The following is a 13,383-nucleotide window of genomic DNA, read 5'->3' on the forward strand; positions in this document are numbered from 1 at the left end:
GTAATAACAGGGATTAACACAGAGCTAGATGGAATTTGAAGTTTGACTTTACGTTAAAGGGCCTAACACCCTATGAACTACAGAAGATGGATACTTGTTTTATTTGATTCCTCCTGAAAATTAAACAAAAGCTTTACTGAATTGTTGACATATATATATGTATATATATATATACACACACACATATATATATGTCAAGAATATATATATATTTACTTCAAATTTTACGTTTAGGGAAATTAAAATATCTGCAATAGCTCAGTTAACATCAACAGAAACCTTCAAAAAAGAATTCTGAAAATGGCAGGCAAAATATTTTTTTATTGTAGGCAATTATTTAAACTGCATATTCGGCTTTATGTATTATAAATCATGTGGGAAAAAGATCCACATTGCAGTTAAGTTTCCAGTATCTAGCTTTCATTTTTTTTTTTTTGAGCAATGATATTAATGGGATTTTGCCAGGTTATAAAAATGAGGGCTTTCTTGGGAATTATTTATAATTTCCAAGCTGGATGGCAGAGCGCACGTAGACACACCGGAAGGTGGATGGCTGGATCTCCCAGTACTGCACTGGGTTGCTGAAAAGGCTCACACCTGAATAAGAAGCCTTTTTGGTGTTGTATCCAGGTGGGCAGAAGTCATTAGATCCGACTGCAGAGATATTGTTGTTATGAAGGTAGACAACCTGCAAAATGGAATGATGGAGAATGATTATTTCCCTCTAAATATACTGAATACTATTTTCTCTTTAGTCTTTATCCTTGACCCTTCCTTTCTCTTACGCACTCTACCCAACCATCAACAAATGCTGCTAGCTCAATCTTCAAAATGTACACATAACCTAGTTCTTCTCCCCATGTCGACTCCTACGACATTATCTCCTTCTGGATGATTGAAATCATCCTTCCTGTTTCCTCTTTTGCCCTAAAATCAATCTTCCTTCCTGCTTGTCTGCCTCTCTTCCTCCCTTCCTTCCTTCCTTCCTTCCTTCCTTCCTTCCTTCCTTCCTTCCTCCCTCCCTCCCTCCCTTCCTTCTTTTTTCCTTCCTCCCCTCCTCCCTCTCTTCCTCCCTCCCTCCCTCTCTCTCTTTCTGTCTCTTTCTTTTTTTCTTAGCTCATAGAGCAATTATTTTAAAAAGTAAGCCAAATTGTATATTCTTTGCCTCAACACTCCAGTGGCTTCCTACCTCATGCAGGATAAATCCCAAAGTTCTCACATTAGCCCACAAATCCAACATGATCTGACATCCTTCTACTCTGACCTCATCTCCCCTCACTATTCAATCTAACCACTCTGGCCTACTTTCCTCTATTACAAAAATCACAGTCCTTCCTTAGGTTGGCACGCATTGTTTCTCCCACTTGGACTGATCTTCTCCAAGATGTCTGCAAGGGTTACTCCCTCATGTAATTCATGAAACCTCTTCTTACCAGAGAAATCTTCCCTGACTATTCAGGGGACGTCCCTGACTATTCAATTACACTTTTTTAAATCTTCATAGTAATTATCACTATATCGTATATTATATACTTGTCTGTTTTCCTCTAGAATAAAAGCTCCATGAGGAAAGAAATATGTTGTTTTAGTTATGATGTATCGTCAGTGTCTACTAGAACAGAGTAGGTGTTCAATAAATATATGTTGAATGAATACATGAATAAATTCATACTATTTCATAAATCATGTCTACATGAAATGTTATGTTTTCAGGGAAAGGATAAAATGATGTACCTTTTAAGGAATTATACAAAATGAGGAAGATATATATATATATATATCTTCATATATATATATGAATATATATAGTAATATATAGTGAAGAAAAAGAGTACAGGCAGTATTAGAATCAAAATAATCACAAACCCTAAGGAACACTGAGTACCTCAGCATTTGGAATGAATAAAAGAAAAGTTTCAATGCAAACTAACTGTTACAAATTCTACCTTATGAGTATAATTCTAGTGTTTATTAGAATTTTTCTGAATTGAATTTTATGATTATATTTAAAATAATGGTAACTTGTTTATAGAATTTTTTTCTCAAGGAAGTTAAATATCAGTCTTATGAAAAAGACTTTAGAAATGGGTTTTTACATCCATTATGTACATGTGAATTCTGAAGAGCAAGAAGTTACTTATCATACGACCAAAGCTGAAATATAATAAAAAGGCAACAATTTCTCAAGTACGTTATAAAACTTAAGAGGCACTCCCTTATCATAATTCACTTAAAATATTGTTCCACCTACCAGAATAGTCACTTATATGCAAGTGAAAAAGGCCTTGTTTATGAAAGGGTTTAGAAGGAGAACAATAGAATATAAAAACAGAAACAAGGGATATTAAAGTCAAACAATACCCCTGAGTATTTTTTTATGATTCTCAAACTGAAAATTTCTTTTCATTTGCCATTTTCTATTTCCTAGCAGTGATTAGCAAGAAAAGGAAGACATGTTTGGTTAGAGTTGATGGCTAATACTGAAGAGAAAAAAATATCAAGAATGAAGTATTAGTCTGTGTAAAAAAGAAAGCTAGATTCCCAATTCATTTTATGAGGTCAGTATTTTCTTTTTTCTTTTTTTTTTTTTTTGAGGTCAGTATTTTCTATTATTAAAGCCAGACAAAAATCATCACACATACACACACAATTTGTAATCAAATATTTCATACAAATATAGACAAAGAACTTTAACAAAATATTAGGAAACTGTATTTCATAACAAATGAAAAGATTATATACCATGACCAAGACCAAACATGATTTATCTCAAAAATGTAAAACTGGTTTAACTGAAAATTAATTAATTTAATATACTATAGTAAAATAATAAAAGGCAAAACCACATGATAATCTCAACAGATACACAAAGAAAGCATTTGAATACACATTCGTGATAAAAATTTTCAATAAACTTAAGAACAGAACTTTCTCAACTTGATAAAGAGCTTCTACAAAAAACTTTTACTTAATGTCATGCTTAATGTTAAAAGATTGAATGTCCACCTCTGACTTAAAATAGCAAACAAGGCAAAGATATCTGATTTCATCAATTCTATTCAATACCGCACTGAAGATTCTAGCCAGTGCAATGAAGCAAGAATAAATGGAAAATAATTCCAATAAGAATAATTAAAACTGTCTTTATGTGCAAATGGCATGATACCAAATATGGAATATCCAAAGAAGTGCACAAAAATTTCTGCCACTAAAAACAATTTTCGCATAGTACTGGAACAGAAGATTGATGTACAAAATCAATTATATTTTCATAAAAAACAATTCAAAAATGAAATTAAGGTTAACAATTCATTGACAGCAACACCAAAAATAATTAAAAAAATAAGCATACACTTAATAAAAGAATGTAAGATGGGTATACTAAAAATGAAAAAAAAAAACATTGCTGTGAAAAATTAAATAACATGAAATGGAGATATATTCCATGCTTATGAATTGGAACATTCAATATTATTAAGATGACAATTCTCTCCTAATTGATCTATGGATTCACCGCAGTCCTGCTTAGAGTCTAGCAGGCTATTTTTCCAAAAAAAAACAAGCTGATTCTAAAATTTATAGGAAAATATGAAGGAAAAAGAATAGCGAAGAAACAAGAATAGCCAATATCCAAGACCATTTTAAAAAATAAGAACAAAGTTGGGGCTCGGTTGGTTGAGCGTCTCTCTTCGGCTTAGGTCATGATCTCAGGGTCCTGGGATCAAGCCTTGCATCCGCCTTGCATCCGGCTCTCTGCTCAGCATGGGGTCTGTTTCTCCCTCTCCTTCTGCCTTTCCGTTCATGCCCCCATTCATGCACACTCACTCGCTCTATCTCAAATAAATAAATAAATAAATCTTCAAAAATGGTTTAAAAATAAGAACAAAGTTAAAAGACCTTCACTCCCAATTTCAAAACACAATCAAAAGCTAAACAGTAATCAAAACGAGTAGTGCTAGCAAACAAATGTAGTATACCCATACGATGGAAAGCTATTCACCAATAAAAATTAATGAACTACTCATGCGTGCTATGACTCCTGCTATGATACCTAAAATCATTACAATAACTGACCCTATTTATATGAAATTTCAAGCAAAAGCAAATCCACGGAAGTGGAAAGAAGATGAATGATTTCCTGGGGCAGAAGATGAGGTTGAAAATTGACTAGAAATAAGATAAGAGGAATATTTGGGGGGTAATAGAAATGTTAGAACTGGATTGTGATTAAGACCACCTGGGTGACTCAGTTATTTAAGTATCTGCCTTCGGCTCAGGTCATGATCTCAGGATCTATGGCAGGCTCCCAGCTCAGCAGAGTCTGCTTCTCCCTCCCCCTTTGCCTCTCCCCCTGCTCATACTCGCTCTGAAATGAATAAATAAAATCTTCAAAAACAAAAAAAAATAAAGAATTGGATTGTGGTGATGGCAGAAGAAGTATATAGTTTTAATAAAAATAACTGAGTTATATACTTGCACAAAAGACAGTAAAATAGGTGAAATCCCTAAGAAGGGAGATGAAATGGGTGCATGGACAGCCAACTAAGATGAAAAATGTAGAATGAGGCCCTGTGTGAATGCCCATGAGATTTGCTGATATTCAACAAAGATTACAAAATAGCATGCTTTATAATTTTTTCTCTGTGACCCACACAAGAAACACAATACATATGTTTAGTATATGTGAACATGTGCATTTAAACAAAATTTTAATGGAAATACCATTACAGTAATATTTTATTTTCCATTTAGCCTAGCCTAGCCTATCTAGCCCATCCCATAAATGTTCTTAATTAACTCATTTAACTTATTTTATGAACTCAATAATATATCCTGACTGGCATTCGAAAAACAACAATCAAGAAGGTAAAACTCATTACTCTGGGATATAAAAATGAAGACAAAACACCCCCCCCCCAAAAATGCCCACTACAAACAGAGACCTTATGTAAATCATGATATATTAATTTCATTTGGAGTTTTTGTCACAACTTTGTAAAAATTTAGAGATCAGGAACATATTGACATAATTGACAGCAGATTAAGGGATAAGTTTATTTTGAACCCCAAGCAAAGAAGCTGAAAAAGAAGCTGAAATACTACATTACCAAAATGGCAACTTTATAAAAAGGATTTACCTATGATAGAGCATCAATGTCAAGGTATAATCTCTCTCTCCCTTTTTTTTTTTTAAGATCTATTTATTTGACAGAGAGAGCACGAACATGGCAGAAGGGGCATAGGAAGAGGAAGAGAGAATCTCAAGCAAACTCTGTGCTGGGTTGAGTCTCACGACCCTGACATCATAACCTTGGCCCCTTGAGTCTGATGCTCAACTGATTGAGCCACCCAGGGACCCCAAAGTATAACTTCTGAATCATCACGATTAAACTAAGCACCTATATGAATTTCTGAAAGAAACAATTTAAATATGACCTTTAATGAAACTGAAAATTTAGGTAAAAAAGGCAAATACATAAAATCTATGAATTATTAACATTATTAATTTTTTGGACATAAAATTTGAATAACACATTTGTTCTATTTCCTCAAAGTAACAATGGAAGTGTTATGTTGATACATATGAAAATATTGTTACTATTTAAACTAACAAGCAGGACTTACATTTATGGATTTACAGACTAGAAAGCTCTGTTACCACATGGACCAATGGGTCGTACCTTCTTATGCTTAAGAATGTGGTATAACTCGATAATTTATATAAAGCTAACTCAGTCACACTGCTAGCTAAACATTCCCTTTTGAACTATGTGACACCTGTTGAAGCTAAAAGTTAAAACTGCTATTTTATTTCTTGTCTATGCTTCACGGATTACATCATCTTTTTCAACCCTTATTATGTTTCTGTTCCACTGATCTGTCTTGAAAATACTTTACCTGCTTCATTAAAAATATGAGATTCTGGGATGCCTGGGTGGCTCAGGGGTTTAGCCCCTGCCTTCGGCCCAGGTCGTGACCCTGGAGTCCCGGGATGGAGTCCCACATCGGACTCCCTGCAGGGAGCCTGCTTCTCCCTCTGCCTTTGTCTCTACCTCTCTCTCTCTGTATCTCTCATGAATAAATAAATAAAATCTTTAAAAAAAAATGAGATTCTGGAAGACAGCACTACATTGTTTACGGTAAAAGTCCTATTTTAAAAAAATAATAATTTAAACCTATATTTTTCATGAAACATATGAATGAATACTTGCATGGAAACATTAAAAATACCTTTTGCCAAAAGATTTCTAAGCAGAGCTTCCTGCCTCCTGACATCCCAGTAGGGAGGGCCGGCTCCCTAGATACTCCTCGCACTATTTAGTGCTATTGCGTTACCTGGATGTACTTATGCTCCGCCAGCCCACCGGGTACTCTGATGAGCTTATTGTTGTCCAAGTGAAGCTCCCTCAGATGAGGAGTGTTGGCTAGAGTGCCATTGTCAACAGCAGAGATGCTGTTAAAACTCAGTCCCAACCTGTAAAAGAAAGCAGATATGAATGCATGCACTGCACACGGACGCCTTTCTTACGGGCATTGTGTGATTTCTCAAGTCAAAGAAAAAGGACTTTGTTTTTGCACTTACTGTTCCCTTTGCCTAGAATGCTTTTTCCGACCTTTCTGAACTGGGATAAAGCCCATTTGTTCTTAAATTCCCAGCTTAGAGCCACTGTCTTTGAAACCCCTCTGACAGTACCAGATTGGACAGGCATCTCCTAGCAAATTTTCCTGTTGTCACCCTCTTAAAAAACTCAAGGGGTGTACTTATGTATCTCTCCTAGAGAAAAATGACAGTTTGGGGCATATCCAGTACTAGCACGGAGCTGGTTATGATCAATGAATAGTTGTTGAGTTGATTTCTATATGTAATGAATATAACCAATTCACTCCAGAGAAAACGATAAGGAATAGCATCGTCATTTTGGTCACTTCGGAAACCAAACAACTGTATATTTATCATGTGAATTTATTCATTGGAAATAAAAAGTAGAAGGTTCTAATGAATCAATAAACCTACCTGCCAGGAAGGTTAACAGAATTGGTATTTTGCTTTTGTTTATCAGTGACCATTTGTTACTATCAGAATTTGCCTGTGGCCGACTTTCCTGGCTTCTGGCCCTGATCTCTGACCTAGGTGTCTCTTTCTTGGCCCCTTTGACCTTTCTTATACAATGCCACTCAAAGTTTTGGGTTGCATTTTTAAAATTAAATCCATACAAGGTGAAAGTTCTGCAGCTGTGAGGTCCCTTATTAGTAAATGGGATTCAAAAGGCAGAAGTCAACTTGGAGACAAGGTTGATTTATTTGACATTCTGGGGATGAATGACTCTCCATCAAAACCAGGGTGCTGCCAATCCAAAAGGATGGAAAGCGGATACCAGGGATGAAGCCACGAGGTAAGGAAAGCCAGAAAGTTCCAAGGGAGAGAAAGAGGAAGAGTCTGCTGGGCTCTTTGTATGTATGTAATAGGATAGGCTAGGGAAATTTTCCTAGGAAAGTTTTGCTTGCCTTCAGCTAGTTCTGATCTCTGAACCCTTTTGGGATTTAGATTCTGGTTTATGTAACCAAATTCCTTCAATTTTAATCATGATTTGGTATTTGAAATAATTAAAATCATGGTATATTGATTTTAGGCTATTAATAAAATGGTTAGTTTATCTTAGCTATGGATTATTAACCCGGCATCTTGACTGAGAAACTTTTGTTTTTCCCCTAGTCTTAGACATTTACCTCAGATACAGAAATATATCTCCTATTCCTTATAACACTTCAAGTCCCATATCCAATTTTGGGCTAATACAGTTTTAGGATATGACATTCCTAATAATGGATTCAAAGAAACTTTGCTTTTCTGATGATTTATTTATATATGCAATCAACAAATGTTTTTGAGGACCTACTATGTTCAAGATATTATGAAGACAGAGCTTATGAAGGCTTATGAAGGCTTATGAAGACAGGTCACACATGGCTCAAAAACCATGATTCTTCCTGTCAAAGACTAAAATCCACCTAGTAAGAGAGATGATCATATTAGGTATACGAGTATAACAGACAACAAGTTTGCCTGAAAACCATCCTATATATTTGGAGAGAGGCATATACTATTTTCTTCCCACTTGTTCCTCTTAACTAATTGGAATATTTGCCATACACCAATGTTCTGAAAACAGTGGCTGCTTTTCCCTTCTTTTCACAGTTTTGATTTTCAACACCAAAATACCTCTCGTGTTCCAACATCAGTGAAGAATAAACAACACGATGATGTGATGGTTTCGTAGACAGATTTCTGTGGACTTGATTCCAAAAGGAAATTTGTTTGATAAATTAAAAAGTTGGAAAAGTTTGCTTGGTCAATGAGCCAATCTGCTCCAATTTTTAATTAAGGGAATTTTCTAAAAATCTCCATTCTACTTTCAGTACAAAATAATTTTTTTCTAAAAAGGCACAAATATTATTAAGGATTTACCATATTTGAAATTAGATCATTTTTCATCCCTACTACTACTACTACTACTACTACTACTACTACTAGCTGTCCTACGCAATAGGCAATGGAACTTATTTTCCTACATTTTTCTGCAACTAAAAGGACAAGATTACAAAGGTCGGTGATGCATAATACTATTCTGAAATATATTTGCTATATTAGAGACTGTAATTAAAATGTCTTTAGATTGGGGCGCCTGGGTGGCTCAGTCAGTTAAGTGTCTGCCTTTGGCTCAGGCCATGATCTCAGGGTCGTGGGATGGAGCCCTGTATCATGCTCCTTGTCCAGTGGGGAGCCTGCTTCTCCCTTCCTCTCTTCCTCTGCCTCTTTGCCCTGCTCATGCTTGGCGTCTCCCTCAAATAAATAAAATGTTAAAAAAAATTTTTAATTAAAAAAATATAGCTTTAAATGATTTCTTATCTCTTGAGACACCAGGGTAAGATACTACAGCTAGAGTCCCATGCACATGCTTACCTTCAGCCTTCACCATCCACCAGCATACTGGGAAATCGCCACAGAAATGGGAAAAGCCATATTATACATCATCTGGTCTTAACTAATTCTCAAGGATATACTTTATATTTGTTTGGCTACCATAAAATTTATAAAGACAAAGGAGGAGTAAGTCAGTTTGGCATAACACTGTGCTCCTTTATAAGAGTATTCAGTAATACAGTTCAAGAGCAGAGTATTCCTTGAAGATAAACAAATAGTTTGCAAGCATTACCCTCTTTTTATTACTTAACCAGATTGTTAACGTAGAAAGATTAAAGTTAGGCTAGAAAGCAGCAGAGGAATAAATGATTATCTATCAGGAAAAAAGAAAAAGGTAAGAACGGCTAGGAAAAAAAAAAAAACAAAAAACAACAACTTCTTTTGTTAGAATACACTAAATGTCCAGAAACATTTTAAGACTCTTCAAAAAATGGAGGTGAGAGAATTGCATTGTAATTATTCCAGTACTATAGTGTGGGATGCCCAATATTTCCATGTCCTGGTAGCTTTCATTTTAAGACATTTTCAAATTCGGAATATTCTGTTGTAATTTACTTAACCTTCTGCTTATTTTTATTTTTTATTTTTTTTAAGATTTTTATTTATCTATTCATGAGAGACAGAGAGAGGCAGAGACACAGGCAGAGGGAGAAGCAGGCTCCATGCAGGGAGCCCGACATGGGACTCGATCCTAAGACTCCAGGATCACCCAAAGGCGGCGCTAAACCGCTGAGCCACCCAACCTTCTGTTTAATGCAACTAAGTTAGAACATATTGACTGAACATACTGATACCTTGACTGAACTCGGATACCTTGTGCATAAAATAGGTCTTAATCTCAAAACAATATAGTAGATAATCTTCATGGTTATGTATGCTAGTTCATTGTTTTTTAAAGAAATAATTGGGCATGCTGAGGTTTGAGGTTGTTAGGAGCAACAACAAAAATGTGGTAGGGTCAAAAACCACCCATTGTATGTCTAATCCTGAGCATGTAGGCACTGATATATCTGGCCATTTTATAGTATAAGATCATGAGAGAATATTATTACTTAGCCAAATTATTCAGTCCTTTCAGGCTAGATGCATCAACCTTGGTGATTTTGTTGCCTTCAAGATGTAATTCAGTAAGGGAAGGAGGAAGACCTGGAAATACAGAAATACGGAATGTTAGACTAGCAGAGAAACGTAATTACAGGATGTAGAAAGACAACCAGTGCAAAGGCCACCAATCAATTTGCGAAAAGACATGATGTTTTAAAGGATTTGTTTTTCATCTTTTTCATCGCTTTTGCTTTTTGTCTTTTCCTTCATCCCTTTCGTAATAATATATGCTTTGGGGAGTACTACAGCACTTTTTGCTTTTCTTGCAGATCAATTTTAACGAGAACATGGAGTGCATTGATCACTTCCTAGATTTTTGTCCCAGTGATTGTTTGGATACAATCGGAGAACTGAAGTCAAACCTTGAATCTCATTAGTTTCTTACACACCTCTGTTACTAAGCTAACACTGTCACTGATGAAAGATGCCAACTCTAAAGTGAGATAAGCATTTGAACTCTAAGAAAGAGATTAGGACATGACGAGAGGAGCACTGGGTGTTATACTATATGTTGGCAAATTGAATGTAAATAAATATTTTAAAAGAAAGAGATTAGGTATAAGTGAAACCTATATACGAATTTAACTAGGTATTTCAGCAATGAGTATCATAAATCATGAACACCAATAGACCGTTCTGGCCTTAGTCTTCATTGGCTTTTCCACATTAAAAAACAAACAAACAGGCAAACCAAAAAATCAAATGCCTCTGCAACATGGATGTGTAGAAAGAGTGAAAGCTTACTTGGATCTTTTCAATCAAGGCTTTTTCTTTACACAAGAGGAATGCTGAAGCCTATATAATCGAGGCATCTGCCATATGTAGAACACCTGGGGAAATAAATTTAGATCCAAAGTATCCATGCAACCCCTGCATGGTACTCCTTGAAAGGCTATGGTTTCTAGAAATTTAGTAATATTAATAAAAACGTTTAAGTATTTTATTTTCATTTCCTCCTGCCATCTGAGCATATATTACGCTATTATACAGCTTTTTAAAGAGCATATTGTTCCACTTACAAGAATAGCAACAACTACAAAGAAAAGAGCAAATTGGTTACACGTAGAACCAACATCTGCTTAGCAGAATGTGCTGGTTATTTGTCCATCAGGAACAAAACTGAAAAACTGCAGGTTATGTTTGGTATGAGAATTTTCACTGAACACCACTGAATACTGTCTATTGGATGTAGAAGTTTCGTCCTTGTTTGACTTGAACTTCTCATGAGTTTCTCTGTGGCACTATGTTCTGTGTAGGAGATGCTAAGGAAGGGAACCTCTTCTACTCACCAGGTAGTCTGTATTGTGGCAAACAGATACTGGCACTTTTTTCTAACCTGGCTCCTTTAATTTTTTCAGTTTACAAATTATTTTTTGTTAACCTCCTTTCATAGACGAAGAAACAGAGACTCAAAATTACAAATTTTAGAGGTCATCTAGCTGCTAAGTAGGGAATGTGATATGCTCTCTCTGAGATGGTCAGAGGGAGTTAAAACAGCATGCTCTTCACTAAGGAAAAGAAATTGAGACAGTATAGGAACAGCAAGAGGGATTCAATCCCTATAAACCACTGGTCTGAGGCAAAGGTTAAAAGTTTCCATCCACTCAGAGACAAATACCTCCTTCTGAGAGAGCGAATAAATGAGATAATCGTTGTTAGGAGTAATGGTTGTCTGGACAAAATTGGAAGTAACAATTGAAAGCCTGCTTGCACAAGTATTTCTATTTTCCAGGAGCCCTGAAAGAATGTCAACCATGGAGAAAAGCATCCTGTGATTGTCTTGTGTCCACTGAAAAGTAATGACCACAAGATAATGACCGTGGGATTGAAGAATGCTTCCCCACTCCCTGCCCCTTGCCCCCCGGAAAAGTGCCTTTCCGTTCCTTGCACAATATCCCTCCAGACAGCAACATTCCTCTTTCCTGTCGGCTCCCCTGTATGCAAGCTCTCTCTAATAAACTGTCTCTTGAGTTCAGTGTTCATTTGCATGACCTGGAGACTCTGGGCTTGGAGGTCTGGCAACAAAATCACAACTGTGTCATTTCTTATGACTCAATATCAGGAAACCACAGTCACTCTTGGAATAAGGGATTTCAACCACTCGAGTCTCCTTAGAATAAACCAATGTAGATTTTTAAAATGCTCCTGTAAGTAATTAGCAAGTGAACATATAACAAAGCAAACTGAACACATATCTTTTCACTCCTATCACCATGAAAAGATGTTTTTAAAAGGCAGTGTCTCTAGAATGACAATTACTGTCACATCCATAACGCTTACCTAAGTTCTACGTGTCTCCCCCATTGCAGTATCAGTTTCCCAAAAGGAAAGTTATAACCAGGAGAAAGTTTGACTGTAAGAAAACTTCACAATAGGATAGAGACAGGCACATTTATCAAGAGATACCACTAACCTTTGCTCTAGTTAATTTTTTATTAATTTTTTAGTCAATTTTTTTTTAATTTTGTATTTCCCTTTCCCTTTTTAAGGTAAATATATTGAGACCTTATTTTATCCCAGATACTATGCTGGCACATTATAAGTCTTACCTGTGCCTTTTAATCCACACAGATAATCTAGAAGATAGATGTCACCAAACCTGCATTTTACAGACTGTGAAACTGAGGGATTAGAGATCTGGGGTCATCAGCCTGAAGCCCCAGGACAACTAAGTGGCCGAGTCAGACCTGTCATAACTCCACTTGGCTGCACTGCCTTGTTTTTCCCTCCCTGATGGTAGATAGTGTGTGAACATTCAGACTCCCAGAGGCTGGCAATGTTCAAGCGTAAGGGTCAGGTCGAGGAAAGCAGGCCCATATATGTGATTGGCATAAATGAGCATGAGAGGGAGGACTTAGGTGGCAGCTGGTGACAATGCTCATGCTCATGAGCTCTGCATCAGCACAGTGCAGCCCCAGCTTGGCCATATCCTAGCTCCAGGACCTTGGGCACCATTTACTTCCTGTCTTTAAGCTTCATTTTCCTCATGTATTAAACAGCTATGATAAAATTACTATAGAGGAATGGTCCAAGACTCATAGAGAAGAATCCTTAAAAAATACTTGGCACAATACCTGGTATTCAATACATGCTTAACGAAATTTAGTTACTATAATTTTTATAGTTAGTGTTTAATACATAAAAGTAAGCTAGAGATAGTGAGGAAAGGGCATCTAGGATAGGGAGAAGACATAAGGAATACAGATCACTAGGTGATGAAATGTGTTCCCGAGGCCTATTTTGGAGGATGCATTAAGAAGGAGCAAAGTCAAAGATGGTGTTTAATGCAAGTCATC

At 36.1% G+C, this 13,383-nt stretch overlaps 1 protein-coding gene across 2 annotated transcripts in view; it reads right to left on the minus strand.

The window, feature by feature from the left end:
* Positions 1-301: 301 nt before the first annotated feature.
* DCN (decorin) overlaps positions 302-13,383 on the minus strand; it is a 43,352-nt gene continuing 30,270 nt past the window's right edge. For both annotated transcript variants that reach the window (XM_025992218.2, XM_025992219.2), the window contains exons 6-8: positions 10,036-10,129; positions 6,337-6,475; positions 302-688 (exon numbers count right to left, since the gene is read on the minus strand). In XM_025992218.2, the coding sequence (XP_025848003.1) occupies positions 494-688; positions 6,337-6,475; positions 10,036-10,129 (428 nt within the window). In that variant the 3' untranslated portion in view covers positions 302-493. The remainder of the gene's footprint in view (positions 689-6,336; positions 6,476-10,035; positions 10,130-13,383) is intronic.

The sequence above is a fragment of the Vulpes vulpes genome, chromosome 10 (assembly GCF_048418805.1).
Source record: "Vulpes vulpes isolate BD-2025 chromosome 10, VulVul3, whole genome shotgun sequence".
Taxonomy (NCBI): Eukaryota; Metazoa; Chordata; class Mammalia; order Carnivora; family Canidae; genus Vulpes; species Vulpes vulpes.